This window comes from Sapajus apella, unplaced genomic scaffold (genome assembly GCF_009761245.1).
Source record: "Sapajus apella isolate SASKATOON/1434 unplaced genomic scaffold, GSC_monkey_1.0 scaffold215, whole genome shotgun sequence".
Classification (NCBI taxonomy): domain Eukaryota; kingdom Metazoa; phylum Chordata; class Mammalia; order Primates; family Cebidae; genus Sapajus; species Sapajus apella.
The window spans coordinates 56,566-81,995 of NW_022437155.1; the positions used below are offsets into that span (position 1 = coordinate 56,566).

General features: G+C 53.4%; 1 protein-coding gene across 6 annotated transcripts; it reads right to left on the bottom strand.

Annotated features, from left to right (window-relative positions):
• Positions 1-1,384: 1,384 nt before the first annotated feature.
• Positions 1,385-20,512, bottom strand: DRG2 (developmentally regulated GTP binding protein 2). 6 transcript variants are annotated; one of them, XM_032270731.1, is made up of 14 exons: positions 20,305-20,424; positions 16,437-16,582; positions 14,356-14,516; positions 10,267-10,356; positions 9,552-9,612; positions 8,899-8,989; positions 8,211-8,283; positions 7,987-8,077; positions 7,051-7,148; positions 6,647-6,723; positions 5,177-5,265; positions 4,378-4,436; positions 2,875-2,928; positions 1,385-2,190 (listed from the first exon to the last, which is right to left on the bottom strand). In XM_032270731.1, the coding sequence occupies exons 3-14, from the start codon at positions 14,407-14,409 to the stop codon at positions 2,104-2,106; spliced, it is 924 nt and encodes a 307-aa protein (XP_032126622.1). In that variant the 5' UTR covers positions 14,410-14,516; positions 16,437-16,582; positions 20,305-20,424; the 3' UTR covers positions 1,385-2,103. The 6 variants fall into 6 exon arrangements, 4 of the variants coding, with proteins under 4 accessions (XP_032126622.1, XP_032126623.1, XP_032126621.1 ...); XM_032270732.1 differs by lacking the exon at positions 16,437-16,582 and having other exon boundaries at positions 14,361-14,516; positions 20,305-20,512; XM_032270730.1 differs by lacking the exon at positions 16,437-16,582 and having other exon boundaries at positions 20,305-20,502.
• Positions 20,513-25,430: the final 4,918 nt, after the last annotated feature.

Here is a 25,430-nt window from a genome sequence, read left to right on the forward strand (position 1 = left end):
GGTGAGGCACATGCGACCCAGGGGCAGGAGCCTCTCACCCGAGCCCTCACAGCCTGAGGACCCCCCAGCCTCTGGCCTCATTTTCCAGCCTTTGTCAGCCAGCCGGGGGCACAGAACAGGTCTGGATCGAATCCAAGGCCTGGACTCAGCCTGACACCGTGTGAACTCAAGGCCTTCCCCACCTCACCCAGGGCCAGAGCCCTTGCCTGTAAAGTGGAAGTGGGAATGGCTACCACCCAGATAGAAACCCTCACTTAAGGCCTCATGGCCAGGCATCAGGGCTGTTGGCAGAGGGGCCCAGGTAAGCCATGGAGCCCTTGCCGGTCTTGGTATCCCACCATCACCAGGAGGGGGCTGCGTGGGCATCACATCCCTCACAGATGAACAAAGTGAGGCAGCGAAGGGCCTCAAGGTGAGTTAGGGCGAGGCCCCAGCTCTGCTGCTGCCCCTGCAGCCTGGGATGGGAGGGTAGCTAGTGGCCGACCCCAAGGACTCCAGGCTAGGGTCCCCTTACCTGGGTCCCGTGGCCTGCTCCCAGCCTGCATGCTGCCTCATGGGGGTCCTCTGGCTGGCCCAGGAGCACGATCGGCCCAGCAGAGCAGCTCGGTGTTACGGGGAAGGGAGGCCCAGCCCACCACGCCAACAGCCTGGGGCCCCATGTATATTTAACGATGTCTATTATTCCTGTTTTGTCTCTGGAAAGGACTGAGCAGCTGACGGGGGGGCCACAAACAGCCCAGATGCTGGGCCTGGGCCTGCTCCACACTCCAGCTGGGCCCAAGGCCCCCGGGAGCCCTCTACCTCTCCTGACAGCCTCACAGAACCTGCTGCATCCCTCCAAAAAGGCACACCTCCTCCAGGAAGCCTTCCCTGCTGCTCAGAGGTCTTACATCTATGCTCTGCATTCATGAATTGTACAACCTACACCAGCTTCCAAGGGACAGCAGAATACTGTGGGGGGCCTGGCACTGTCCCTGGCACACAGTAGGCACTCATTGAGCCCCTGCCAGCCCCTCTGCTCCTGGCTTCTGAGGCAACAGGACATGATCAGCCACCTTGTTCTCATGGGGGAGCCTCCCTACCACCCCAGATGGTCACAAGGACCTCCTGGGATGCTGCCCACCTTGGCAGCCAGGCCCCTCTGGAGGGGCCAGTCTGGGCCTGACACCCATGACCAACCCCCTTGGCAGAGCCTGCCCGTGCCTGAGTGAGGAACCCTGCATTCTCCTTGCCACCCATGGCCTGGGGCTGCCCTGGGGATCCAGGCTCCACCCTCTCGAACTCCCAGGCCCACTGCTACCCTCAATGCCTGACCTGTGCCCACCTGACTCAACCTGGCTACTGTTCAGCAAGTTTACCAAGTGTTCTCAGTCTGAACAGGAACAGTTTTCAATCCTTTATTCCAGAAAGGAGAGCCAGAACTGGGGACTTAGAAAACAGATTCTAAACTCAGAGGTCCCCGGCCCAGGCGTTCAGAGCCAGGGTCTGGGGGTTTTGTGCTGGGCAGGGGCTGCCCTGGGAGGGTCAGAGAGGGGGAGGCACTTTAGGACACCCCTTAGGCTGTGGAGGGTGTCAGGTGGGCCTTTGAAGCCACTAACTCTGCTTCCAATCCTGGACAGCCCTGAGTGGAGGACCCAAGGGGGTTTCTTCCTGGAAGGGCCCCCACCCCGAGTGTCAGAGAAGCCGGCAGGAGCTGAGGGAGGGAGGTGCTGTAACAGCAGCCACAGTCTCCAGGGACCCAGGCAGGCCCAGCTTCCCGCCTGGCACTGAGCATGCCATCTGCTTTAGGCCCCAGCTGGCCGGCAGGTGGGCAGCTTGCCCCCTCAACGCAGGGGCCGGGGGCACAGATGTAGGCCCAGCACTCCAAACTCAAAACCCCACGAGAGGCCTCAGTCTTGTGGGAAATGCCTCCAGCCGAACCCCTCTGCCCCAACGCGCTCTTCATCTGCCTATTGAAGAAACTTCTGGAAATAGCAGAGACTTGAGAGACCGCTTCCTGGGGTGTGTGTATTTGTATTTCTCTGTTTGGGCGTTTGTGTGTCCCAGTAGGACCGACATCCCCAGGGAGATGAGGCAGGTGGGCTGGAGGCCTGGCAGGCGCCATTACTTCTTCACGATCTGGATGACGTCCTCATGCTCCATGGTGTGGGTCAGGCCCACCCGCTGCGGACTGTACTTGGTGCTGGTGCCCTGGGTGAGGAATGGGGACACAGGGGTCACCTCAGCCTGGACTGGCCAAGGGCAAGGCCAAGAAAGATATCCCCAGGGTGTGTGTCCTGGGGGTGAATGCTGGCGTAAGGTGGGGGCCCCAGGCAGCAGGATGTCCGCAGTGGTTTGACCATCCCTGACCTCAAAGGTGGGGGAAGGCCAGGCACAGTGGCTAGTGCCTGTAATCCCAGCACTTTTGGAGGCCAAGATGGGAGGATCATTTGAGCTCAAGGATCACTTGAGCTCAGGAGTTCCAGACCAGCCCGGGCCAGATAGCAAGATCCCGTCTCCATGAAAAATTAGCCAAGCATGCTGGTGTGCGCCTGTAGTCCCAGCTACTTGTGACACAGAGGTGGGAGGATCGCCGCTTGAGCACAGGAAGTCAAGGCTGCAGTGAGCCGTGATTGTGCCACTGCACTCCAGCCTGGGAGACAGAGCCAGATCCTGTCTCAAAAAAAAAGAAAAAAGAAAAGAAAAAGGGTGGAGAAGGCCCATGTCCAGCCTGGGTTGGCATGTACGTTCTATGGAGGACAGACACACAGTCATGCCAATTCCCACAGGAAGGACAGAAACACCATGCAGAGGAACGTGAATGCCTTGCTCCATGCCTAACCCGGGGGCTCTGCTGGGTCTAACCCCCTGCCTGCCTCCCACCCAGACACTTACCCACACCAGGGCATACTTGAACTGGCTGGCGAGTGACCGGTGGATGCGGTGGCACTGGAGGACAGGAGAGAGACAGATAGAGAGGTGAGGTTCCACCTAACCCCATCCCAAGCTCAGCTGCACTGTCTCTCACTCCTCCTGGCCCCACCTGTGGCCTGAAGCCTCCCACACATCACATCACCCCAACTCCCAGGGTAGCGTACACCCTCCAGTGCTCCTTGGTAGGGACGAAAGTCACAGGGGTCCCAGATGTCACTTGAAACTGGAAGGGGACCCTGGAGGGGCAGCCAGCATTTGCCCTGAGAGTGTGGACCTCTGGTTGCCACGCTGATGGTGGGACAGTGGAGGGTGGCGGGGAGGGGACTCTGCAATTGTGTGACGTGGCTCCTCCCCCCATATGCCCACAAGTGTTCCAGGCCCCAGTGGGAGACAAAATGCCTCAGCCCAGTGTCCCTGGGGCGGAGGCGGCGCCAGGTCTGCAGGTTCACTTCCCTGACAGAGATGGGAAGGTGGCTGATTCTGGCCTGCAAATGGGTCTTACATTTTACTCAGCTTGCCCAGCATTGTCACTCGTGAGTGTCTGAAGGGATTCAGGAGGGTAATCGTGAGTCTCCTTGGCTCCTCCTGCTGTGATCTCAAGCCTAGGTCTTAGAGAGATGGGACTTTGCGTGGCCTCATTTGTTCAACACCTCCAGGGTGGCACCCAGAAACCTGGGGCTGGGCTTGCAGAAGGAATGAATGCATGAGACCAGATTGCAAGCCCAGCCACCACTGTCATAAGGGGCTAGAGGGACAGCTGGGCCTACAGTGTCCCTTGCTTCCATGATACAGATCCCAAGAAGAAATCAGCTTGAGGAAAATAACACCTGGGAAAGCAACAGCCCAGAAGGACGGCCACGTGGCCCAACACTTCGCCACCACCGGTGCCTGCAGGGTCATGTTCAGGTGACAGAATTCTGGACAGAGAAAGGCAGCCAGCCTCATGCTCCCTGTGCTCAGGGCACCTCCCCTGGGGCCTGTGCATGCCCGCTCCCCTATCTGGGATGCTCCCCACCCCAACTCTTCACTGCCAGACCCGCTATTTCTACAAGCCAGCTCAGGTCGCCTCCTTGAAACCTGTCCTGACTTCCGTGTTGAGCTAGCCCCACTCCCCACTCCTTGACTGATGCCTGAATGGCATGGGAGCAGGGTTACTGGCATCTGTGCACTACAGGCAGTGTGCTGAGTGCCCTACATGCTGGACTTCATTCAACGTGACTTCTTGACTACCCAGGGGGCAGGCAGCACATCCCCCCTCACAGGAGAGGTTGGAGGCACAGCACATGGCTAGGAAGGGGTGCTGCAGACGCAGCCCCAGACTGTCCAACTCCAGAGCCTGTGTGTCAGCATCTGCGATTGAGACCAGCAGAGCCCACCCCTGGCCCAGGGCACCTTAGGCAGAACAGAGCTCCAAGGGGCACGCAGAGCTCCCACCCCTTGTTAGGGCAGGTCTTGTCAACTCACCACGTGCTCCACTGAGGCCCCTTTCCGGAGAATGATGGCGTCTGTGAAGTCCGGCCTCTCTGCAGGGCGAGACGGGGAGAGCGTCAACCACACACGAGGACCCACACTGCTGCCTCATGATTCTGCCCGAGGGAAGAGCTGGCTGCAGAGGCCCTTTCGGTCTCCTTGCCTTGGCCTAACGTCCCCCATATCCAGCACGCCCTCGGCATATATCCCTGCGCCATCTTCTATAAGCCTGACTTGACCACAGTGACTCAAAATAAATCAAAGGCCAGGATCACACTGCCTGCCACCCATCCGCCGTGACAGCACGACAGAGACCAGGATCTAGACTGAACAGGCAGGGCCCGAAGGGATGCTGGAGTCTCGCGAGGGAAACTGTAGCTCGCTTCTTGCTGCCAGGGTCGGGGTTGATGCAAAGTGCTCCAAATTCAGCAGCTGGGACCCCAGGGCATATGTGTGTGTGCACCCACCAGGAAGATGGGTGGGGGTCAGACATGGGGAGGGCTCTTGTGGATTCAGGTCACTAACGTCCCTGTGGTGGGGCCTGTCACTGCGAGGGGAGGTCAGGATGGCACTAACTGCTGCAGCCAGTGAGGACCCCGAGGTAGCCTTGCCCCACCAGGGCACCCTCAAAACCAGCAGTGCCCAGTGCTGAGAAGGGAAAAGAGCTGAGATGTGTCTAAATAAGCCAGGCCAGAGCTGGAGCTGGGGTCTCTGGGCACCACCCATAGGCCTGGCAGCCTTTTAGGGAGGATGAAGCTCAGCCTGTTTCTCGGCTACGCGCAGCATAACTCACGTCCTCTCTTCTTGGTGTAGATGCAGGTCAGGGCCAAGTACTCCCAAAGCATCTCCAGCAGGTAGTCCAAGTTCAGCTTCATGCCACAGCTGCAAAGAGGGAGGCAGCCAGTCAGGCAGGGGCCCCTGTGAGTTCAGAGGCTGGGTCTCCACTTCTCACTATTGGAGGGGACAATTTCCACTGGCCAGCATAGGCACCAAGGCCAGGTGGCTCGCCGGTGCCCACAGGGAAACAAGCCCATTACTCTTGATGGCAGCTTGATGTTTCTGCTGCCAGTGCCTCTGGACACCAATCATGGTCACAGTCAACCAGGGTCAGCATCTCTCCTGGGGGCTGGCAAGACCGTGCCCTATGGAGGGTTGTAGCTTGTGTCTGATGAAGGGCTGCCGTGGGGAGATGGCCGGGGGCAGTGAGGACCAAGGGCAAAGGCTGGGACCCAGAGCTCACTCCTTGCAGAGAGGAGCTAGGGATTGCCAGGAAGTCCAGTAGGGATTTCAGCATGAAGAGCAGAGAACCGAGGCTCTGGAGGCACCAGGTCTAGGGTCAACCGTGGCTTAATCGTTTGCAGTGTGATCCTGAGCTGTGTCCTACCCTCTGTAGAGCCGTTCTACGCACGAGCAGGTAAAGGCGTAGAGCTGTCAGCCCTGAGGATGGCAGCCCCTCTAAGGCCTGGGACACAGCAGAAGGAGAAGAGCTGAGGCTGTGCTATGGGACGGACACTGCTCTTTGTGGTAGCTACAACCACCACAAAACGGTCCTTGTACTCAGGCCAGGACCCTCAACCATCATTTGCACTGTCCAGCCTCTTGGTCCCTAAGCTCTCCGTACTGTCGGCTGAGCTTCACTGTCAAGCTGCAGAGCGCCGGCTTCAAGCCAGGAAACCAGAAAAGGGAGGCACCTGAATCAGTGTGCCCCAGAGAGGAACCTGCCAGGCGGTGCTGGCAAGTGAACAAACAGCCCGTGTGGGTGGTACCCCTGGGACCCACCCTGCAAAGGAGGGCAGGAAGTAGGCGACCAGAGCCTGAGAGTGTTAGTTCCCTTTCCCCTTTGAGCTGTGATCAGACAGAAGCCACACTTTCCAGAGCACCAGGAGAGGTAGGCTGACACCCCTGGCTTTTTGCGGGGGGCCTTGGTTCAGTACTAAGTTAAGAAGTTTCTTAACCATTCAACCTTGGTTGATGAAATCCTTCTGTTTTCTTAACCAGAGCCCACAAGACATCACCCGCCCTGCCCATGGCAATTAACGACTGGAACAGGCCGGTGCCTCCAGCAGCCATGAAGGGGACCCTCCTGCAGTGTCTCCTTGACCTCGTGGACAAAGTCCTCTGCCCTGGGCTCTGTGAGGGCTGTGTGCTGCTGGAGGCTGTGCTGACTTTTCCTCTTCCACAGCCAAAGTGGTTGGGAGGCCTGACGACTGGGGTCAGAGCCCAGAGCAAGGACAGCAGAGTGGCAGGATGCCAGCAGCCTCACCTGATGACCACACTGTTGGGTTTTCGGGCCAGGCGGTCCACCTCTTCCATGGAGATCTGGTCGATTTTGTTATAAACCTGAGATTGAAAAGGTGGAGGCCAGTGCTAAGGACAGGAGCAAGGGACCCAGGAAAGGGCCTCCATCGCCCTGTGCCAGCTGCAGCCCTTCCTCGGCGAGCTGAGCCTATGCCCTCCTCCCCCTTGCTGCCTCAGGGTGGGGAAGGCTGGGCTGGAACCCTGGTCTCAAGATCTCCACATGGGCAAGAAGCAAGCAGCCACTGAGGTGAGGTGAAGGGAGGGGGGAGCCTCAGCCTCTTTCTGCTTCTCTCACAAGGTTCCAGAAGCTCAGGAAACGCATGTGGTAGAAAGGCCGAGTGCCAGGCCAGGGCTCCCCTCTGCACTTACATACAGGCAGGGCATGTACACGCGGTTGCCCACGATCACATCGATGAACTCATCTGGGGAGCAGTCTTCTCGGAAGAGCACTTCTGCATTGAAGATCTCTGAGGGGCTCTGATTAAGGGCAATCTGTGTGCCAGCTGCCCCTGTGCCCCCTCAGCGGAGGGCCCCAAAGAGCAAAGCAGGAAATATGCTAGATGCATGGGACCTTGGCGGTTATCTGCTTGTAAGGTTTTTTACAAGACTGGAAAGCTTTGGAAGCCCTCTCTTTTTTCTTCCCCAGAGGAACCATAGTATTTAAAGGTTTCAATCAATATAGGATTTCAATCTGGATGGCCCAGCAGGGAGAAAAAGGTACCTGCAACAATCCCCCAAGCCCCTCAGGGGAAGCCTGGGTTTTAGTGCCAGGAGCATCTGAAAGCTGGTCTAACCCAGCTTCTCCCATGAAGGACTCTCCACTGGGGGCCATCCTGCCTCTGCTCACATGCCTCTGGGAATGAGGGGTTCACATCTGACTCTAAGAGTTCTCTATATGCCAGGTATAACTCTGCCCGAGGCCTTGCCCTGTCCTCCAGGGCCCCAGAACCCAAACGGCCCCCGACACTGCTTTAGATGCACCACCCTCTCCCCAGCTCTCCCTGAGGCTTTTCCAGGCTAGGAACCCCTAGTCCTTAGAGGCTGTTTCCCATGACGTCTTTTTCTTCCAGATGTCATGTGGCTACCACAGTGCCCAGCACTCGGTGAGGAGCCCAGAAGCCACTGTCAAGTGTGTGGCTGCAGCCCTGCCAGTGTGGAGCTTTCCCAGAGGCTGCTCAAATGGACGGGGGTCAGTGGGGATGACCTGCTGCCACCCGGGGCCTCGAGGCCCCCTCTCTTGGTCAGTCCTCCCAGTGCCCTGACAGTGGTGGCTGCCCTCCCTCCCTGTCTTTCGGGGAAGGATATTGTATTCGTGCAGGATGAGCTGCACCAGTTTTTCCGAGCATTGGGTCAGTGTGACTGTCGAGTTAAAGGAGATGCCGCCGCCTTTCTTGGGCTAAAGGAGGAGAGGCGGGCAGGGAGAACTGCTGACCGCGGGGCCACAGCAACGGCCCCATGGCCTCAGTTGCTGGTCAGTGCACTCTCAAAACTGCCGTACCCACGGCCCGAAGGCCAGAGAGGTGCCTCACCTTGAAGTAGATGTTAGGCTTGTGCTTGTTGAGGCGGATGCCCACGGACTCCAGCTCCTTCTCCAGCAGAGACCTAGGCGGAGCACCCCACAGGCCCTCACAGGCGGTCCACAGAGCCAGGCCTCCTGTTCCACAGGACGTCACTCCCCACCCAGACACGGACTCTGTCCTCCACCCCCTTCCCCAGCAACCCGGAGTGCACTCCTTCCTGGAGCAGCTTCTAAACTCTGCCACAGTCCCAGAGGGGGCTGGCCCGGTTTACAGTCGTGGTACACAGACAAGCGGTGGAGCCCCCACGAGGTGACCACATGAGGGTGCTCCTTCTGGTCCTGAGGAGGCAGGCCTGGTGGGCCCTGCTGCCAGGACGTGGGATGAACAATGCTTCTGTGCTTGGGGCTGGGCTCCTGGCAGGTTCTGGGCAGTGACGGGGTACCTGTGCCTCTGTGAACAGGAAGCAGAGCCAGGCCGAGCCCCCTGGCCCCCAGCCCCAAGACGCCTCTGTGCTGGCTGGACACGAGCCTTGAGAAGACGCCCTGGGCTAGACGGCGTTGGGTTTAGTCTGTGAAAAGTGCTACCACTACTCTCACGTGTGAAAGGGCCAAGCACCCACAGGACACCCAGTACAAACTCAGGGACACACTGGCCCTCCCCAGACATGTAAGCCTGCCCCATGCCCCACCCTGCGGACCTCTGCACCTCTCCCTTGGTGGCATCCAGCATCATGATGACGACATCGGCCGTGCGTGCCACAGCAATCACCTGCCGGCCACGGCCTTTTCCTGGATGGGTAGAGGGATGCAGTTACATACCTGGACCCCTGTGACCACTACCCTGCCCAGGGCGCCCTGGACTCCTGCCCTTTACAGACCTACCACAGCCTCTGCCACATACCAGCACAAGCTAAATGATTTTCTTGTCATTTTTCTTAATCCACGTTTTACTCACAGAGACTTATTTCAGAAGGAAATCCAACACCACCATCATAAAAGGAGTAACAGGATAATAATGGCTGTCCTACCCCCACCCCATCATGTGGCAGGTCCCAGCCTAAATGCTTCCTGAACATTTCCTCACTTCATCCTCAAAACTGTGATATAAATTAAGTATTATCATGCCCATTCTATAGCTGAGGAAACTGAGGCTTGGCTTAGAGATACCCAATCACTTGCCCAAGATCACAAAGCTAGTGTGGTGCCAAGGATTTGAACTGGAGCCTGTCTTTTCTGGAAAGCTGGGTAATGGATCAGGGATCCAGGGTGATCTCCATGACAGCCATACCCAGTTTCAACAATCAGTAACAGAGCTCCATCCCGCCTCCCACACACCTGCCCTGCCTCCCACCTTGGGCTGCGCCTTCAATGATTCCGGGAAGGTCCAGGAGCTGGATGTTGGCGCCTTTGTACTAGGATGCAGAAGAGAAAAAAGGTAAGGCAAGGCTGGGCCTCCACTGGGAAGGTTCTGCCTGGACCTGGGACGTCTGCAATGGGCCTAGGGCTCAGGGGCTGAGGGAAACCCAGGTGCCAACCTGTGGCCAAGTCCAAGCCTCGTCACCACCCAGCCCGGTGCTGACCTCAGCCTGTGAGCTGAGTAGCCACCTAGGGAGGGCCCAGGATCTCTCAGTCCCACAACACTCGTCACTGATGGTACCAGGGCTTCACAAATAAACTGCTTCACCGTGGGAAACTCAAGGCCACACACCCAGCTGCCCAAAGCCAACACAGCCCAAGGCAGTGAAGCTTCATGGGGAGGCAGGGGGATCCAGCCAAGCAGCAATTAGTGGCCAGAGTTGCACTGGTGTTGTGGAGGACGGCACAGGGGCACCAGGCAGAGTGGCCACATGCTGGCCTAACCTCCCGATTCCAGGCCCCATGAGGCATCTCTGGGTTCCAGCACCTAGGATCCCCAGAAGTGCCAGTGCTGGAGGGCAAAGCAGCTCCGTCCGGAGCCTGTCCTGGCATGGGGACATCACCCTGCCTCTCACACACGGTGGGCACGTGCACAAGTGCAAACCCAAGCCCGCGCCCCTTCTCCTTCTGGGCCCGGCACAGCCACTTACTTCAATGACCCCGGGAATGCACGTCAGAGTGGTGAACTCATAGGATGCTGCCTCGCTGGCCGTGGAGGTCATCAGACTCAAGAAAGTGGACTAGGAGAAAAAGAGGTCACCGCACTGAGGAGCTTTGTCCCTGCCTCCCGGGACATGCCCCACAGGGCTGGGAGCCTTCAGGTGCAGGCAGCGGGAGGAGCCCCTCTCACTCTCGGCTTGGTGACTTGGGTGGCTATGAAGAGACCTCCCAGCCAGGAGGCTCACCGCTTGCCCTGTCCCAGATGTGTCAGACAGCAGAGGACTCACCTGTTCCTTGGAGGCCTCAGGACTGTCTCAGGTAGAGGCAGGGATCTGGATCCTGAGGGGGTTCCCCACACACATCGGGAGCCTTCCCTAGCCCCACACAATCCTCTAGGCCTTCCTGGCCCCGGAGAACTTTAAGCAGCCAGCAGTCCCATGGCACTCCCAGTACCCAGACGTGCTGCGCACCCAGAGAGGGTGTGAGGAGGTGTGCAAGGAGACACCAGCCTCCCAGGCTGAGGCAGAGACAGGTGAGGTGTGGGGGGTGGGGAACTGGGAAGACGTGGATGTGACCACTCAGACCACCATTTGCTGTGGCTGGGAGTTGGAGAGACGTGGCTTTGAATCCTGCCTCTGCTGGGGTGTCCTGGAATTGGGCAGGAAACTCCATACTCTCAGCTTTAGGCTCTTCACATGCTGAATGGGCACGAATCGACTCCTACCTCGCAGGACTGCACAGGGATTACAAAGATAAGGCCCGGGACATGCTCTCTCCAAACACTGTAACACCTCAGTGATAGATGCTGCAGCCGAGAAGGCCAGCCAAGCAGTGTGCAGACCCAGGACGGGAAGAAAGCCAGCCCCATGCCTCCTGCCCCATTCTCATCAGCAGGGCCCCAGGAACAGGAAGCCTGAGACTCTGAGTTGCAGGGCCGGGTATCCAGACCCTGCCTCCTGGCTGGCTGGCAGGAAGACTGAGGGCACACCTCCCCAATGCACCTTCAGACCTCTGAAGCCCAGAATGTGGCATGTGATGGAAATACAACAGGTCCTCAAATCCAGAAACCCTCCGCCTTGGGGACCTTCTGGAAATGCAAGAAATGATGAAAACCGTGCGGAGTGGACAGGTATGGATACTCAGGGTGGCCCTGAGAACAATGACTGTTGAGACACCCAGCAACCAACATCAGGGCCACTCCCTGATTCTGCCTGGCCCCTGGGAGTGACAGACCTGGGCCCCCCCATGGCGGGAAAACCCATCCTCCCACTAAGGCAGATGGGATCCGTCACGGGCCCAGACTTCAAGGGTAACCCTTGGTAACTAGAGCGGCTTCTCTATCAATCTCTCTTTCTCTGATACACATGCCAGTCATATAGGCAGACAGTACAACAAAGAAAACTAAACACTGCCCAGCCTGCACCAGGCACTCAGGAAAAGGTAGCTGTTGCCACCTCCCCTGTGTCTGGCCCACAGTAACGGAAACTGGGTGTGGGCTCAAGTCGTGCAGCTGAACTGAGTTAGAAGCTGCTCCCCAGCACCTGTCCAGGAGCTCTGGTTGTTACTCGCTTGGCCTATATTCTGTCAACCTCTCCAGTGTCGCGCTGTCACCTTGCCCTGCTCTACCTGCTAGCTACACAGCAGCCAGAGTGATTCTGCAAAAAAGTAAGTCAGCGCCCAGATGGTGGTTTTTAATGCTATTTTCCAATAAAAGGAACCAGGGCTCCTTGGAGAAATGGCAGATTCTAGGCCAGGGCAGGGAATATACAAAATGAGCCTGGGACATCTTGCAGTGTCAGAAAGTAAGGAAGTGCTGGAAAAACACAATGGTGGTGCATCAAAGAAGCCAACTAAAACAGCGCCAAAGCGAAAACAGTTTGAGCAGCAAAAGGACGTGGTAAGCGTTTAGACCGCAGAGCACAGAAATACCCCCAGAGTCCATACGGATATCAACAAATGAATGGGGGAGAAGAGACAGATCTCCCATGCAGAATTCCAAACAGTTTCCGTAGATGCTCCCCTCAAGGTGGCCATGGAAGTGGGCTGCACAGTCACCTCCCCGCCCAGATCACGGCATGGCAAGGGGAGACGAAAGCTTCTCCACGGTGGAAAAACCTGACGCACCTCAGCCAAGTAGTCAAGGTCAACGTCAGCAGGGATAAGTAGTGGTGACAGTATGTGCCCTTCGTGTGATGTGATAAAAATAGCACTTTAGGCCGGGCGCGGTGGCTCAAGCCTGTAATCTCAGCACTTTGGGAGGCCGAGGCGGGTGGATCACGAGGTCAAGAGATCGAGACCACCCTGTTCAACATGGTGAAACCCCGTCTCTACCAAAAATACAAAAAATTAGCCGGGCATGGTGGCGCGTGCCTGTAATCCCAGCTTCTCAGGAGGCTGAGGCAGGAGAATTGCCTGAACCCAGGAGGCGGAGGTTGCGGTGAGCCGAGATCGTGCCATTGCACTCCAGCCTGGGTAACATAGTGAAACTCCGTCTCAATAAAAAAAAAAAAAAAAAAAAAAATAGCACTTTACCTCTGTGGTCTTCCTTGCTAAACTATAACCCCAGACTAACCATAAGAAAAACATCAGATGAACCCCAACTGAAGGACTTTCTACAGAATACGGGAATGGTACTCCTCAAAACGGTCAAGGACATCAAATTAAGGCATTTCTAGGAAACTGTTTAGAAGAACCTAAGGAGACATAAACACTCAACTGCGATGTGGGATCTCAGGACAGAAAGAGGACAGCGGGGAGGAGCTAAGGAAATCTGCATAAAGCAAGACTTGAGGCAGTAACAGATCATCATTGATAAGTATAAAATGTTAACCTCGGGGGAAACTGGGTGTGGAGTATATGGGAACTGTGTACTACCTTTGCAATTTTTCTGTAAATCCAAGACTATTCTAAAATAAAAAGTTTGTTTTAGGCCGGGCGTGGTGGCTCACACCTGTAATCCCAGCACTTTGGGAGGCCGAGGTGGGTGGATCACCTAAGGTCAGGAGTTCAAAACCAGCCTGGCCAACATGGTGAAACCCTGTCTCAACTAAAAATACAAAAAATTAACTGCGCGTGGTGGCGGGCACCTGTAATCCCAGCTACCTGGGAGGCTTAAGCAGGAGAATTGCTTGAACCCAGGAGGCGGAGGTTGCACTAAGCTGAGATCACGCCATTGCACTCCAGCCTGGGCAACAAGAGTGAAACTCTGTCTCAAAAAAAAAAAAAAAAGGTTTATTTTAAAAAAGCCAATCAGATATATCTCTTTTCTGCTCAAAACCCTGCAATGATATTTATCTTATTCCTCACATAAAAAGTAAATCAATATAGATTGTACGTTAAGCGCAGCAACTTTCAGAAGACACCTTCTAAAACCTCTGCAGTTTCATTCTTCAATCCAAGCCAGGGTCCTTCTGGCCGCCCATAAGTCTCTATCCTCTCTGTCTTCTGCCCTCCTCGTGCTCCTTAGGGAGCCACCTGGGACACCCTGGACACACCCAGCAAGTGCCAGCCTAAGCGCCTCTGTGCTCACTGTTCCCTCTGTCTGGAATGTGCTCACTCAGGACTCTGCAAGCTCCCTCACTAATCCTTCAGGCCCCTGCCCAAACACTCACTCGCCAGAGAAACCAGCTGGGACCACTGTAACTAGCCGACCTTCGCCCTGTCACTCACCAGCCCCGGCTCCTCACCACTTGATGCACCTCATCTTTACTTACGTACTGTACTTTCTCTTCAAGAATGGGAAATCTATGTGGGTAGGGACAGAGCTCTGTCTTGTTCCTGCTGTGTCTCTAGTCTGTGGCACAATGCCCAGCACATGACACACACTCGAGACACACACTCAAGAAGTATTTGTAGGTGATGGCTGAGTCAGAAGACCAAGTAGGGCTATATCTCCTGGCAAGAGGAAAGAGCGTCCTCCACGTTAGGGAGATAAAGGGCTGGGATCTGACCCTGGGGGAGGCCGGGTCTTCTGTGTCCCCGGAACTAAGCAGAAAGGCAGCGAGGGAGCCTGGATCGTCACCTGTTTGAAAGACGACTTCCTGCCTTCCTCCCTGAGGCCCACAATGACCATCACTGACCTTACCCACAGAGGGAAATCCAATCAACGCCACTCGGGCATCGCCCGACTTCATGACATCAAAGCCCTCTCCTTTGGATGAGGCGGATTTGGATGGTTCCAGGAGCTGGGCCCGATACTTGGCGAGCTTAGCTTTCAGCAGACCCAGATGATACTCAGTGGCTAAAGGATGGAAAGCAAGACAGAAGATGAGTGGCCAGGGTGTCCAAGCCCAGGGGTGAGGCACGACCCACACATCACCAAGTGCTGGCTGGGAAGCAACCGCTGTCAAGGAGATCAGGAGAGAAAAAAAGCACCCCTCAGCTATAAAAAGACCCCCCTGGCTTCTTAATCCAGCCTCTTTGTTGAGACCTCACCACCCTATTGAGAACCAATGTTTCTCAACAGAGGAGACACCACTCCTTGCGGGGCATTCTGGGAGATGTTTTCTGTTCACTTTGATAAAGTCCTCATTTGGCATCTATTGGGCAAGGGACAGGAAAACCAGCTGCACCGTAAGATGAGTCAGTCCTGCATAGCTGAGGAGAATCTGTCCCAAGTCCATGACTTGTCACATCCCAAAGGCACCCACAGAGGGAAAACCTGGGTTAGGACCGCTGGGCCTAAAACCCAGCTCTGTTTACATACAAACAGGACATTTTTCTGCAGTGTTAATATACACTGAAATTCCCAGGAATGCAACTATTGTGTATACGAAGGGAAGACTATGTCATGCTTGTCTGAAGCTTTGCCTAGAGCTGCTCACCATTCTGGGATCCCACCTGGCAGCACCTCTTGTGGGGTACCTCAGTGGCCAGCAAAACACACCTGCATCGTGGCTGGCACAGCCCCAGTGAGTCTACCTAGTGGCATGAGCATCTCACTGCTCCAGGGTAACTTCTTTATATCCTGGGAGCACTCCAGCATTCACATATTTAAAGAAATACCATTTTCATTACAAATTACTTTCCTTTTTCTTCTCCTTAATATTACTATTAGGGTATTACATTTTTTTTTTTTTTTTGCAAATTCTATGGATACATAAGTTACATTACTGACGAGGAATTTTACTTCAGGACCGTAAGGCATGTTACAAACTCTTTGCTATAAAATGTGGCTGTGGTTCAGACTGAGAACCAGGACCCTATGTGACCTGGCTCCTGGCTACTTCAATATACTCTGCTACGTTCCCGACACAGTGGCTTTCTCCTCTCTCCTTTTTTTAAGAGATGGGGGTCTCATTCTATCACTTGGAGTTCAGCAGCACAATTATAGCTCACTACAGCCTGGAACTCCTGCCTCGGCCGCCTGAATAACTAGGACTACAGGCATGCACCACCAGGCCTGACTAATTTAAAGAATTGTTTCTGGGTCAGGCGAAGTGGCTCACACCTGTAATCCCAGCACTTTGGGAGCCTGAGGCGAGTGGATCACAAGGTCAAGAGTTCAAGACCAGCCTGGCCAACACAGTGAAACCCTGTCTCTACTGAAGACACAAAAATTAGCTAGACACGGTAGCACACACCTGTAGTCCCAGCTACTCGGGAGGCTGAGGCAGGAGAATAACTTGAACCTGGGAAGTGGAAGTTGCAGCGAGCCGAGATCATGTCACTGCACTCTAGCCTGGGTGACAGAGTGGGACTCAGTGTCGGGCAGGGGGGAAGGAATTGTTTTTGTAGAGATGGGGTATTGCTATGTTGCCCAGGCTCGTCTTAAACTCCTGGCTGTAAACAATCATCCTGCCTCACCCTCTCAAAGTGCCAGGATTATAGGTTAAGCTACTGTGCTTGGCCTTTGTTTTTTTTACTTTTTTTGAAACGGAGTCTCACTCAGTCACCCAGGCTGGAGTGCAATGGCTCGATCTTGGCTCACTGCAACCTCCACCTCCCGGGTTCAAGCAAGTCTCCTGCCTCAGCCTACCTAGTAGCGGGGGTTACGGGCACACACTACCACGCCCAGCTAATTTTTGTATTTTAGTAGAGACGGGGTTTCACCATGTTAGCCAGGATGGTCTCCATCTCTTGGCCTAATGATCCACCCGCGTCGGCCTCCCAAAGTGCTGGGATGACAGGCTTCTTTTTTTCTTTTCTAGAACATGCTGACCTCATTCCTTCCTCGGGACCTTCACACTGGCGATTCCCTCCATTTCAACAAGATCTTCGTGGAGCTGGTTCCTTCCCATCATTTGAGGTGCAGTTCAAATGTCACCTCTTCAAAGAGGCCTCCCCGCCCTGTCTCGGGGCGGTGTCCTACAGAGGTTGAGAGCTTGTGTCAGAACTCCACCCTGCCATTACTGGGGCCATTTTGCTTTGGAAAAGTTAGTCTTCTTGTGCATCAGTTTCTTAATCTGCAAATAAGGTTATTAATAGTAGTAACTACTTAGGCAGATTTCTTTTTTAAAATTTTTTAATTTAAAAAATTTTTTTTATTTTTTATCTTTTTTTTCTTTTGAGACAGAGTTTCGCTCTTCTTGCCCAGGCTGGAGTGCAATGGTGCAATCTCAGCTCTCCGCCACCTGTGCCTCCTGGGTTCAAGAGATTCTCCTGCCTCAGCCTTCTGAGCAGCTGAGATTACAGGCATGCACCACCATGCCCGGCTAGTTTTTTGTATTTTTAGTAGAGATGGGGTTTCTCCACGTTGGTCAGGCTGGTCTTGAACTCCTGACCTCAGGTGATCCGCCTAGCTAGATTTCCCAAAGTGCTGGGATTACAGGCATGAGCCACCGACAAGAGACTTGCTGTGTCACCCAGGCTGGAGTGCAATGGCACCATCTCAGCTCACTGCAACCCCCACCTCCTGGGTTCAAGCGATTCTCCTGCCTGAGCCTCCCAAGTGGCTGGGATTAAAGGCGCCCAGCTAATTTTTGTATTTTTAGTAGAGACAGGGTTTCACTATGTTGGCCAGGCTGGTCTTGAACTCCTGACCTCATGATCTGCCCACCTTGGCCTCCCAAAGTGTTGGGATTATAGCAGTGAACCACCATGCCGGGCCCTTCTTTTTTCTTTTTTTTTTTTTGAGACAGAGTCTTCTCTGTTGCCCAGGCTGGAGCGCAACGGCGCCATCCCGGCTCACTGCAACCTCCGCCTCCTGGGTTCAAGGGATTCTCCTGGGTCCGCCTCCTGAGCAGTTGGGACTACAGGCATATACCACCATGCCTGGCTAATTTTTGTATTTTAGAGATGGGGTTTTGCCATGTAGCCCAGGTTGGTCTCGAACTCCTGACTTCAAGTGATCCACCAACCTTGGCCTCCCAAAGTGCTGGGATTACAGACATGAGCCACTGTGGATGATCATACTTCAGCAGATTTCTGATGGTGGAATGATAAAGAAGGCTTACAGAAAGAACTAAGAACATCTCTTACCACACAGTATGCACCCAATAAAAGTTGGCTATAATCTACAGTAAATTCCACCCTTCCCCAGGCCCCTTCCTGCCTCATGGGCCAGTTTACTGTCTTCTCGACAGTGAAGACTACCTTATTTCTTTACTTCCCTGACTCCAATAGGTCAGGAAATGGGACTGGATCATTTCCTGGGACTGTGCTTCCAGCACAGGGCCCAGGTACACAGGAAATATTTTATCAAGTGAATAAGTGAATTGACAGCAGTGGGAAAGGGCTGAGAACAGGTTCTGCAGCTAGGCGTGGTGGCTGCGGCCTGTAATGCCAGCACTCCGGGAGGCTGAGGAGGGAGGACTGCTTGAGGCTGGGAGTTCAAGACCACTCTGGGCAACGTAGTGAGACTGTGCCTTTATAAAAAACACAAAAAATTAACCCGGTGCAGTGGTACACGCCTGCAGTCCCAGCTACTCGAGAGGTGGAGGTGGGAGGATTGCTTGAAAGCAGGAGTTTGAAGTTATAGTGAGCTATGAATACAGCCTGAGCAACAGGACAAGACTGTCTCAAAAAAAAAAAAAAATGGATTCAGTGATAGTCAGGTACACATGGCCCTTCCTGTCATCTCAGCTTCTAAAGTTCTGAGCATCTCTGAGGGGAAGGACTAGGTTTTAATCATCTTTCCATCTCCTTTGTCTACCACTGCAAAGTGGCAGCATCTCCAGCCTCCCTACGAGTTTCCTTGGGGCTTACAGGTAATATTCCACACAGCAGCCAGAGGGAACTTTCAAGACGTAAATCAGAATAGACCCTCCCCTGCTTAACACCCTGCGCCAGCTCCCACTGGCTTAGAACACAGGAGTCTTTCCCATGACCCGTGGCTCTGCATGATCAGCTCCCTCCTGTCCTGTCACTGCACCCCAGCCACAGTCCTGTTGATCTGTAAACAGCCAAGTTTGTTCCCACCTCAGGACCTTTGCACTAGCTAATCCTTCTGGCAGAAAAACTCTTCCCCCAGATGTTTGCGTGACTGGTTCCTTCTTCTCATTCAGGTCTTAGCTCAAATGCCCCAATCCCCAGCCCCTCCCCACCCCCAATACCCTGCTGTATCACCCTGGTTTGTCTTCATAGCACATATTGCTGGCTGACATTATCCTATTTATTTGGTTTCTAGTTTCCAGACTGTCAACTAGAAGGTCAGATCGAAGGCTGGGATATGCCTGCTGTGTTCACTGCTTTAACCACAGTGCCTAGCACACAATAAAGGCTCAGGAAAGATCGGCTGGGGATGGTCACTCACGCCTGTAATCCCAGCACTTTGGGAGGCCAAGGCGGGCGGATCACCTGAGGCCCGGAGTTCGAGACCATCCTGGCCAACACGGCAAAACCCCATCTCTACTAAAAAAATACAAAACTTAGCCAGGCATAGTGGCACATGCCTGTAATCCCAGCTACTTGGAGGCTGAGGCAGGAGAATCGCTTGAACCTGGGAGGCGGAGATTGCAGTGACTCCAGATGGCACCACTGCACTCCAGTCTGGGTGACAGAGCAAAATTCTGTCTCAAACAAACAAAAAAAAAGATTTACAGAAGGAATGAGTCATAAAGGGCCCTCAACCCCTTGGCCTTCAAACTTAAATGGAACCAAGGGAGGGCAGGCACTGGGACCAGCCATCCGGTGTTTCTTGCTTCCTGCTCCCACAAGCCTGAGCGGCTAAGCACTAGTCTGTCCAATTTCACTCCCATTACTCCTCCATATCCCCTTCTGATGTAGATTCTTCTCACTGTCCCATGAACACACCATGCTCACTCCCATGTCTTTGCCTCAGCAGTGCCCCCCGCCTGGGATACTCTTCCAAAAACCAGCTCAAGTCCCACTTCCTCCTGGTGTCACCGTTCGTCTCTCCTCACCTCTCTTCTCTGAGCTCCTCCAGCCCTTACAACCTAAAGTCCAAATCTGAGGCTTCATTATGTACTATCTAGGCTGCGGCGTTTACTGTAAATACTGTGTGCTCACCATGTGCCCAGTGCTATGTAAAGGCCATCTACTTTAACTCAGCTGTAAGCTAAGATGGAGCAGGGGAATATTACCCCATTTACACATGAGAGCACAGAGGCTCCACGGAGTGAAGTGACTTTCCAATGTTTTACAGAAGGTACGTGGTGGACCTGGGGTTCAAATCGAGGCCTTCCCGACTCCAGAGCCTGCATCCCTTGCTCCAGTGGGCTCTCAGCTGCTGGGTGAGGCTGTTCCTGAGAGGTCTCCTCTTGCGCTTCCCAAAACAACAGAGGAGACCACCAATGGCCCAGACCTAGCCATCAGGAGACTGGGGTTTGAACCCCAGCCGGGCCTCTCTCTGGGTCAGATGCTTCCTCTGTGAGCTGGGATCACTCTGCTCTGGCACACGGTCTGGTGCTGATCAGATCTCTTTGGGGTCGTTTGCAGTCAGACCTGCGCGTGAGACCCGCTCCCGCCTGGCCCTGCCCTGGGCGCACAGGGCGGCCTCGCCACTTGTTTGGCAACTTCTCCGCGGCCTCGGATCCTGCTCCAGCATTACTGCTGGAGTTGTTCCCCCATTTTACAGACAGGAAAACTGAGGCGGGCAGAAAGAAAGACCCCGCCCGGCCGGCCCTCACCCTTGTTCTTCTGCGTCCGAGCGATCTCCTTCTCGATCTCCGAGATCTTCTCTAAGATCCCCATGGCGGCAGCAGAGTTGGGCGTACGGACCGCGGCCGCGGAGGCACCGGGAATTCCGGCCTGTCGGCGGCAACAGAAAAGCGTGCACCCGGAAGCGAAGGAGAACAGCGTTCTCGTGGGCGCCTGGTGCTCCGGGATTCAGAGTCCGGGCGCGCGCCGTCGAGCCGAGTGCCAGACACTATCGGTTCCGCCCGCTGGGCCGGCCAGGCTGTGGACCGCTGGAAACGGCCGGGCCGTGTTGTCCTGGCCCGCGGCTAAGCTGGCAGGAGCAGGCAACGAACAGAGGGAATCTGCCCGTGAGGAACCCTGAACTGCCGGTCCCTGAGCGCAGCTGACTGGCTGTGTCATGAAAAGAAGCTGAACCGAAAGCCTGGTGGCTCTCTTTATACTATAAATGGGTGTCCAATCTTCTGCTTCCCTGGGCCACATTGGAAGAAGAATTGTCTTGGACCACACATAAAATACACTAACGATAGCTGATGAGCTTAAAAAAAAAAAATCTCAGAGGTTTTTTGTTTGTTTCTTTGTTTTGTTTTTTGAGATGGAGTCTCACATTGTCCCCCAGGCTGTAGTGCAGTGACCTCGGCTCACTGCAGCTTCCGCCTCCGGGGTTCAAGTCATTCTCCTGCCTCAGCCTCCCGAGTAGCTGGGATTACAGGCGCCCACCACCACGCTCAGCTAATTTTTGCCTTTTTAGTAGAGGCAGGGTTTGGCCATGTTGGCCAGGCTGGTGACGAACTCCTGACCTCAAGTGATCTGTCCGCCTCAGGTTCACAAAGTGCTGGGATTGCAGGCGTGAGCCACTGCACCCTGCCTAAATTTTATAATGTTTTAAGAAAGTTTATGAATTTGTGTTCAGCCACATTCAAAGCTGTCCTGGGCCACATGTGGCTGCAGGTCTCAGGTTGGACAAGCTTAAGAGGTTCAAAGCGGATCCCCAAGATCTACCAACTGCACTCCAGCCTGGGCAACAGAGTGAGACCCTGTCTCAAAAAAAGAAAAAAAACGTGGATCCCCATACCACTGGGGTTATTTTGTTGTTCTTTTTTGTTTTTGGAGACAGGGTCTCACTTGATCACCCAGACTGGTGTGCAGTGGTATGATCACAGCTCACTGCAGCCTCGACCTCCCAGGCTCAGGTGATTCTCCCTCCTCAGTCTCCCAAGTAGCTGGGACCACAGACCTGCACAACCAAGACTCGCTGGTTTTTGTATTATGTTGTAGAGACAGAGTTTCACCATTGTTGCCCAGGCTGGTCTCCAACTTCTGAGCTCAAGCAATCCGCCAGCCTTGGCCTCCCAGAGTGCTGGGATTTCAGGCATGAGCCACCACACCTGGCCCCCCATACCACCTTAACTAAGTAGTCCAACTCAGCATCACCGATCGTCAGATGCCTCCTGATGTGAAGCAGTGTAAAGTAGACAGTATCTTATGACTTTTTTTTTTTTAGACAGTATCTCCCCTGTTGCTTAGGCTAGAGTGCAGAGGTTACAGCTTACTGTAAACTCAAGTGATCCTCCCACCTCAGCCTCCTGAGTAATTATGACCACAGGCCCAAACCATCATGTCTGGCTAATTAAAAAAAAAACAACTTTTTTTCAGAGATGGGGTCTCACTATGTTGCCCAGGCTGGTCTTGAACTCCTGGTCTCAAGCAGTCCTCCCACCTCAGCCTCCCAAAGTGCTGGGATTACAGGCATAAGTTGCCTCGCTTGGCCGACAGCATCACTTATGTAGAATTCTTACCAAAAATACTATAAATGAGTTTAGGCATCAGGAAACATCCGATAAATGTAGAAGGCAGAACATTTTATAAGGCAAGTGGCCTTGGTTCATCAAAATCGTCAATGACAGTGGCGGAGGGGGCAGGCAGGGGGATTGTTCTAAATGAAAAAAATGTTGCATGTGTGGAACTTGTCTGGATTCTGGTTGAAATTTTTATTTTATTTATTTATATTTATATATCTTTTTTTTTTTTTTTAGCGATGGGGTCTCTCTGTATCACCCAGGCTGGAGTATAGTGGCATGATTGTGGTTCACTGCAGCCTTGAGCTCCTGGGTTCAAGTGATCCTCTAGCTTCAGCCTCCCAAGTAGCTAGGACTACAGGCACATGCCACCATGGCTAGTTAATTCTGGTTGAAAAATTTAAAAGCACCTATAAAAAGTCATTCTGAGCTGGGTGCGGTGCTGTGTACCTGTAGTCCTGATTTCTTGGCAGGCTGAGGCAGGAGAATCACTTGAGTCCAGAAGGTTGAGGCTGCAGTGAGCCATAATCATGCCACTACACACCAGCCAGGACCATAGAGGGAGATGCTGTCTCTAAAATAAATTAAATAAACAAACATTTTGAGTAAATAAAAAACATTCTGAGGACAATTTGCGGGAAAATCTGACTATGAATGGGATATTGAATATTCTGGAGCTGTTACCAGTTTTCTTGGTGTGATGAGTGTCTTTATTCTCAGCAGAGGTACACGCAGTATTTAGGGGCTGTCTTCGTGTCCTCGGGCTGCCATAGAATACCATGGACTTGGTGGCTTAACCAACAGACATTTATTTTTTCACAGTCCAGACGCTGCAAGTCTGAGATCAGGATACCAGCATGGCTGCATTCTGGTGAGGGCTCTCTTCCTGTTTTGCAGAGGGCCACTTTCCCACAGTGTCCTCAAATGCCCTTTCCTCAATGCATGTTCTCAGAGGACAAGCTCTCTGGTGTCCCTTCTTACAAGGGTACTATGTCCATCATAAGCTGTATCCTATACCCCCATGAACTCATCCAACTCAAATTACTCCCATAGGCACCAGCTCCAAATACCATCACATCACAAACAGCCTGTAGTAGGTGTGACATCTGTATCTTACTCTCAACCAGTTCAAAGTATGTATATCTGAGGCTGGGTGAGGCGGCTCATACCTGTAATCCCAGCACCTTGTGAGGCTGAGGCGGGAGGATCACCTGAGGTCAGGAGTTCGAGATCAGCCTGGCCAACATGGTGAAACCCCTTCTCTACTAAAAATATAAAAATTAGTTGGGCATGGTGGTGCATGTGGGTAATCCCAGCTGCTGTGGAAGATGAGACAGGAGAATCACTTGAAACCAGGAGGCAGAGGTTGCAGTGAGCCACCACTGCACTCCAGCCTGGGCAATAGAGCAAGACTGTGTCTCAAAAAAAAAAAAAAAAAAAAAAAACCAAAAAAACAAAATATGTATATGTTTAGAGAAAGCAGGCTAAAGTAAGTGTGCCAATATGTTAACAATTGTTGAAACTGAGGGGAGGGTATGTGGGTGTTTATTAAATTATTCTTCCAACTTTTCTGTATGTTATTAGTAAAAAATTTCGGGGAGGAAACACGTCCTTGAAAATCATACCACCTGTGTTCACCCTCCAGGTTCCTAACTGTGTGAGCTTGGCTACATTTCTTAAGCTCTCTGAGCCCTGTTTCTACATCCTAAAAGTGGGAATGATGTGATTGTTATAAAAATGAAGTAAGATAATGGCTGTAGGGCACCTGGCATATAGTTTGCTTGCTCATAATTTGTCCTTGAATGCCAGAACCATTGGAAATTATTTCTTCTCTCTGGATGCCATGGAATTCCTCAGATTCAACCCCTATTTATTGAGCACCTACTATTCACCAGGCTCGGGGCTAGATAGGAGCTTTTGCAAACTTTGAACTTACCGCTCTCATCTACATTTTACAAAGTGAAGTCTCAAGCTATGCAAAGTGCCTGGCCCAGTATTCAAGCCATTCAATGGCAGGGCTGAGATGTTAATCCAGGGCTTTCAATTCCAAGTCCTGTGACTCTAACGTAACGGTAGATGTATGATGTTTCTGTAAGGTTTAAAGAAGATGATAATGGTGAGAACAATTTGGGAACTGGGGTGGCCCGTGAAGATGTGGGGGCCTGAAGAACCCTGGCCCATGTTGGGGGTTCTGTCAGTTCTCTCTCTGCCTCCACCTTCTACATCAGTGGCTCTCGGGGCCTCCTTCACTGCTGTCATTGTGCCCACAAAGGCAGATTCACTTCCAGTTTTCAGTTGGGGAAACAGAAGAGTTTTGGAAAATGACTCACCTTCCAAGAGTCCTGGCATCTTTGCTGCCGTATCTGCTTCCATGAAATCCCTGTGGGCCTCAGTTCTTCCCAGGTAACGTTGGAATCATGCCTACTTCAAGGGTCAAGGGAGATGACCGCACGTCAGACTTTCTCTAGGCAACCGGCACTCCTGCTTGGAAGATCTGGGTTCTCCAAACCCTAACCTGGAAGGCCAACTACGAGCCTTGCTGTTCATGCCGCGCAATGAGCCTTGAGGCAGAGTTTAAATGCTTCTGAAGAGGCTGCTGCTGGAACTGTAAATACATTTGGTTTGTGCGTCAAGACACTATCAGCTGGGCGCAGTGGCTCACCCTTGTAATCCCAGCACTTTGGGAGGCTGAGGTGGGCAGATCACCTGAGGTCAGGAGTTTGAGACCAGCCTGGCCAACATGGTGAAACCCCATCTCTACTCAAAATACAGAAAAATTAGCTGGGCATGGTGGTGCATGCCTGTAGTCCCAGCTACTTGGGAGGCTGAGGCAGGAGAATCACTTGAACCTGGGAGGTGGAGGTTGCAGTAAGCCAAGATGGCACCACTGCACGCCAGCCTGAGTAACAGAGCAAGACTCTGTCTCAAAAAAAAAAAAAAATAAATCTATCAACAGAGTGAAAAGGCAACCCACGGAATGGAAGAAAATATTTGCAAATCATATATCTGAAAACAGCCCAATTAAAAAATGGGCAGCCGGGCGCGGTGGCTCAAGCCTGTAATCCCAGCACTTTGGGAGGCCGAGGCGGGTGAATCACGAGGTCAAGAGATCGAGACCATCCTGGTCAACATGGTGAAACCCCGTCTCTACTAAAACTACAAAAAATTAGCTGGGCATGGTGGCGCATGCCTGTAGTCCCAGCCACTCAGGAGGCTGAGGCAGGAGAATTGCCTGAACCCAGGAGGCGGAGGTTGCGGTGAGCCGAGATCGCGCCATTGCACTCCAGCCTGGGTAACAAGAGCGAAACTCCGTCTCAAAA